Source organism: Molossus molossus, unplaced genomic scaffold (assembly GCF_014108415.1).
Source record: "Molossus molossus isolate mMolMol1 unplaced genomic scaffold, mMolMol1.p scaffold_m16_p_7, whole genome shotgun sequence".
Lineage (NCBI taxonomy): Eukaryota > Metazoa > Chordata > Mammalia > Chiroptera > Molossidae > Molossus > Molossus molossus.
Window position 1 is genome coordinate 101,888,100 of NW_023425401.1, and position 6,000 is coordinate 101,894,099.

At 44.2% G+C, this 6,000-nt stretch overlaps 1 protein-coding gene across 6 annotated transcripts in view; it reads right to left on the bottom strand.

Moving 5' to 3' along the window:
• SLC37A3 (solute carrier family 37 member 3) overlaps nt 1-1,835 on the bottom strand; it is a 36,251-nt gene extending 34,416 nt beyond the window's left edge. For 5 of the 6 annotated variants that reach the window (XM_036246579.1, XM_036246583.1, XM_036246585.1 and 2 more), the window contains exon 1: nt 1,656-1,835. In XM_036246579.1, coding sequence (XP_036102472.1) covers nt 1,656-1,744 — 89 coding nt within the window. In that variant the 5' untranslated portion in view covers nt 1,745-1,835. The remainder of the gene's footprint in view (nt 1-1,655) is intronic. The other variant, XM_036246581.1, reaches the window with a different exon arrangement.
• Nucleotides 1,836-6,000: the final 4,165 nt, after the last annotated feature.

The window sequence follows — 6,000 nt, forward strand, 5'->3', positions numbered from 1 at the left end:
CTGAATGTCCCCCAGTGGGGATCTGGCCCACAACCTGGGCATGTACCTGACTAGGAATCAAACCGGCGACCTCTTGGTGCATGGGTCAATGCTCAACCATGAGCCACACTGGCTGGGCTACACGGACAATTCTTTAGTCACGTGGACTGGTCGGGGATCTCACATGAGTTACCAGAGTTCCTCACGACTGTCTCATACTATTTTTACTGCTCAAAAAGGCACAGGGTGGTCCCTGAACACCCTTTGTTCTCAAGCTCCTGACTTTAACAAATAAAGGACTTTATATTAGATCAGTTTCTCAACCACCACACCACTGACATTTTGGGCTCCTCAAATTCTCTATTGTTGAGGGTTGCCTTGTGTACTGTAGGACGTTTAGCAGCAACCCTGGTCTCTACCCACTACCCACTAGATGCAAACAGCATGACAACCAAAAATGTCTGCAGACAATGCCAAATATGGGCAAAAGAGCCCACAAGGACTACTCTATTAGAGCTATCAAGAAATATAAGAGGCCCTGACCAGTTTGGTTCAGTGGTTACAGCATCGGCCATGGACCAAAGGGTCTTGGGTTTGATTCCCAGTCAAGGGCACAAACTTGGGTTGAAGGTTCGATCCCCAGCCCCAGTTGTGGTTGTGCAGGAAGCAACCAAAGTGTCTCAAATGTCTTTCTTTCTTTTCTTTCTTTTCTTTCTTCCTCTCTCCCTCCCTCCTTCCTTTCTCTCTCTCTCTCTCTCTCTCTCCCCTCCTCCCTCCCTCCCTCCCTCCTACTCGCTCTAAAAATCAATGAAAAATATCCTCAGGTGAGGATTAACAAAAAAAAGTACAAGAGGCCCAACCGGTGTGGCTCAGTGGATTGAGCATCAGCCCATGCATCAGAAGGTCACTGGTTCAATTCCCGATTAAGGCACATGCCTGGGCTTGACCCCCAGTAGGGGATGTGAAGGAGGCAGCCGATCTCATCGATGTTTCTATTCCTCCCTCTCTCTCTAAAGTCAACAAAAATATACTTTAAAAAAATAAATAGCCCTGGGCGGTTTGGTTCAGCGGTTAGAGCGTCAGCCCATGGACCAAAGAGTCCCCGGTTCGATTCCAGCCAAGGACACGTACCTCTGTTGCAGTTCGTCCCTGGCCCCAGTTGGGGTTGTGCAGGTGGCAACCAATCGATGTATCTCTCTCACATCGATGTTTCTCTCTCTCTCTCTCCCCTTCCCTCCCACTCTGTCTGAAGATAAATGTAAAAATATCCTCGGGTGAGAATAAATAAATAAATAAATAAATACGCACAAGAGGAGTGGCTAGGATAAGCCCCTACCAAACGCTGCATTAAGCACTTGCCATGCAATAAGTACCCCCCTCAAAAGGCACAAACAGCCCTGGCCAGTTTAGCTCAGCGGTTAGAGCGTCGGCCTGTGGTCTGGAGAGACCCGGGTTCAGTTCCCGCTAAGGGTACGTACCTTGGTTGCAGTTTGTCCCTGGCCCTGGTTGGGGTTGTGTGGGTGGCAACCACTTGATGTGTCCCTTTCACATCGATGTTTCTCTCTCTCTCCCTCCCTCCCTCTCTATCTGAACAAAATATCGAAAAATGTCCTCGGGTGAGGATAAAAAAAAAAAAGGCACAAACAACACGAGAGCAGCTGTAACAATGCACCCACCTGAAGAAGGTGAGCAGGAACACGACCACATGATGGTGGCTGAACCGGGACAGCAGAGTTCCTCTCTGAAAAATACTTGGCCAGGCCATGTTCTTCCTGACTTTTCTTCCAGCCTCTGACCTTAAAGTTTCAATAGTGAAAGACTTACAGCATTTCTTCTTACTGAAAAGGCAAAACACATTATTAACATTACTCAACTTATCCAAAAACTGAATTATTTAGACTTAGAATCAGTCGGCATATAATCAGGGCTTGCAAGAAAAATCACTTGGGCCAGCTGACACCAGAAAACCAGGTGGATAATTATGTTCTAAAGTGGTCAGCTAGTCCTTTAAAAAGGGAATCCTTGACCAAAGATTACACCCTAATAGAAAGAACTCTCATACAAACTGATTTTATTAAAATTACTAATTTTAATAGAAAAAATGAATAAAGGAAATGAATAGACAACTCAGAAGAAAAGAAATTACTATTAAACTTACGAAATGAAAGTTCCAATCGCACTAGGAATATAAGAAATGCTAATAGCCCTGGCGGGTTTGGCTCAGCAGTTAGACCGTCAGCCTGAGGTCCAGAGAGACCCGGGTTCAGTTCCCGCTAAGGGCATGTACCTCGGTTGCAGTTTGTCCCCGGCCCTGGTTGGTCGTGTGGGTAGCAGCCACTCGATGTGTCCCTTTCACGTCGATGTTTCTCTCTCTCTCTCTCTCTCTTCCTCCCACTCTGTCTAAACAAAAAATGGAAAAAAGTTCTCAGGTGAGGATAAAAAAAAAAAGAAAGAAATGCTAATAAAGGCAAGAAAATGTTTTCACAGTTTAAACAGATTATGGTCAATGTAGCTCAAGGTCCAATGATTTCTGAACTCTCATTTGATGCTGATGGAAGTGAAATTAGTACAGTATTACAGGAAGACAATCTGGCCAAGTTCATTAAGCGCCTTTGACACAAAAAAAACGTAATTTCCAGGGATCTATTCCTAAAGAAATATAAGATGCATTCAGGTCTACTAAATAGAGTTAGTTTTTACAAAGGAGCTTTTATAATTTAATTTTTAATCTTTCACCCGAGGATATGTGTTACTGGTTTTTGAGAGAGAGAAAAAATCGGTGGGGGGGGGGTGGCAATCGATGTGAGAGCAAAACATTGATCGGTTACCTCTTTTTTTTTTTTTTTTTTTCTTATCCTCACCCGAGGACATTTTTCCATTTTTGTTCAGGTAGAGTGGGAGGGGGAGAGAGGAACAGAGAGAGAGAGAGAAACATCGATGTGAAAGGAACACATCGAGTGGCTGCCACCCGCACAACCGACCAGGGCCGGGGACAAACTGCAACCGAGGTACATGCCCTTAGCGGGAACCGAACCCGGGTCTCTCAGGACCGCAGGCCGACGCTTTAACCGCTGAGCCAAACCGGCCAGGGCGATCGGTTACCTCTTGCACACATCCTGACCTTGGAGACCAACCTCACAACCCAAGTATGTGCTCTGACTGGGAATCAAACCCAAAACCCCTTGCTGTGCGGGATGATGCTCCAACCAACTAAGCCACCCAGCCAGGGCAAGGAGCTTTTTTCTTTTATAGAAATGAACCCGTGTCCATCGTAAGCATACAGGGAACAGAGGAAGGGCTGGCCACTCCTATGCCATCTCTCTCCACTATTTCCAAGGAAAAGTCCTCTCTGAAAGCTGCATCCATGCTCTGACAGCATGAAGCATAAAGTAAGCAACTTAATGTCTCCATTATGAGTCTGCAGAAACAACCTAAATATGCAGGAGTAGAAAGATTAAATAAATTATGGTATATCCATATGGCCGAATATTTTATAATCATTTAACATGATGAATTCACTTTCTTTTTGGTACATGCCCCTTGCGGAAACCAAACCCAGGTCTCTTTGGTCTGCAGGCTGATGCTCCAACCACTGAGCAAAACCAGCCAGGGCTGAATTCACTTTCTAATAACATGAGAAAATGTCAAATGAAAAAAGTAAGATATGACATAAGTATAATCAACTCTGTATTTACATACTATTTACAAATAAGTAGGGAATATACTAGTTCTCCTTAGGTAGTAGAATTATGAGTAATTTTAATTTTCTATACAATTCCCTAAAATTTTTATAATAAATGTATATATTACTTTTATAATCAAGAGAGAAACACCCACAGCATTGGAAAAATCCTATAATTGATCTGCATATTAAAAAAAAGTTGTGACACCCTGGCCGGTTTGGGCCCTGGCCGGTTTGGCTCAGCGGTTGGAGCGTCGGTCGGCCTGCGGTACAGAGAGACCCGGGTTCGGTTCCCGCTAAGGGCATGTACCTCGGTTGCAGTTTGTTCCCGGCCCTGGTTGGTCATGCGGGTGGCAGCCACTCGATGTGTCCCTTCACATCGATGTTTCTCTCTCTCTCTCTTCCTCTCTCTCCCTCCCACTCTACCTGAACAAAAAATGGAAAAATGTCCTCGGGTGAGGATAAAAAAAAAAAAAAAAAAAGTTAAATTAACAAAACGACTTGTATGATAAATACACTACAATAGACAAGGTTAGAGACAAACTCAAGAGCTCCCAATACTAAAATGAGCAAATCCTAGGGCTTAGCTTTCAAGGCCATGCTCCCTGTGAGTGCTGTCATACCCCCATTTTCACTAGCCACAGCTTGGTGATGTATCCAAACTATAAATGCTGAGAGACCCAGGTGAAACTTTTTTTTTTTTTAATCCTCACCCGAAGACATGTTTTCTATTAATTTTTAGAGAGAGGAAGGGAGCAGAGAGAGAGAGAGAAAGAGACATTGATGTGAGAGAGAAACATCAACTGGTTGCCTCCCGTACACACCCCAACCAGGGATCAAACCTGCAACCTAGGTATATGCCCTGACCAGGAATCTACCCCAAAACTTTTGCGCACCAGATGACACTCCAACCAACTGAGCCTCCCGGCTAGGGCAAAAGGCCATTCCTGGTCAACATTACAGCCGTTGCATTTACTGGCTATGAGCTCTTGGACAAGTCACTCTCTACGAGTCGCATATGGGTCTTCTGTAAAATGGCCTCTCTCCTCTAAGAGTTATGGAACTAACATACACAATGTATGCAAGGAATTAAGATTATTTTCGTCTGGCCGGTAAGGCTCAGTGGTTGAGCATCGACACATGCACCAAGAAGTCTCCAGTTCAATTCCTGGTCAGGGCACATGCCCAGGTTGTGGGCCAGGTCCCCAGTGAGGGGCATACAGGAGGCGGCCAATCGATGTTCTTTCTCATCGTTTCTATCTCTCTCTCTCCCTAAAAATCAATTTTTTAAAAAAAGATCATTATTTTAGCTACTGATCTGCCTAGGATTAATCCCACATCAGCAGAATGCATCTAACTTCATTTAATCATTCTCCCTGAAAAATGCTAACAAAATTATGAGCTAAGACTATAAAATTCCATATACAAAAATGTAACAAATAAACTTTCTGTCTGTAATTCCAGGAAGTTACAAAACAGAGTGCTATTAGTGTTACTGCTAAATGTATCTTCATCCTCAAATTAAAGATGCAACCCGAGTGGAACTGGAAACTCACCATTCTTCATAAAGCATAGTTCTTTGAATACATTCACACCTCAAAACACTGTATTGAGTTTTTCCAAAAAAAGTTATGGGTTATGAAATTCAGTAATTTATCAGGGAAAATAATTCCAAAAATATACACTCCAACAGATGAGGATGACATCACTTCAGCAATAATGGTTGTGTATTTCAGGGCTGTACAGTTACATCAACAGATTTAATGACGAACTATCTGGATTTGAGACCATCTGGATTTACTTTCTAAATAAAACACCTTTTCCTTGGCTACAGTGATGGAGGAGAAAAGGCTTAGTAAGTACATCAGGAAAATGGTTTTAAGAGTTCACTTGCTATCGGCAGAATGACTTTTAAAATGAATGCTACTGAGACTTCCAGTCAAGATTGCAGCGTAGGTAAACGCGGTATCCCGTCCTCCCACAACCATATCAAAGTTACAACTAAACTACAGAACAACCATCATTCAAAACCGCCTGAAATCAAACTGAATGGAAGTCCTACAACTACGGAATTAAAGAAGCCACACAGAGACTGGTAGGAGGGGCAGAGGCGGACGGGCTGGTGGTCCCACACCCACGTGTGGCAGATAAAAATTAGGACACCTCCACTGGGAAGGTCCTCCCTGAGGACTGAGGGGTCCCTGTCCCACACCAGGCGCCCAGCTCAGGGTACCAGTGCCAGGAAGAGAATCCCCATAATTTCTGGCTGGAAAAACCAGCGGGAACTGAGGCTCAGGGAGGCTGAGGCAGCTGGAGCCCCAGGCAGCTCCTCTTAAAGG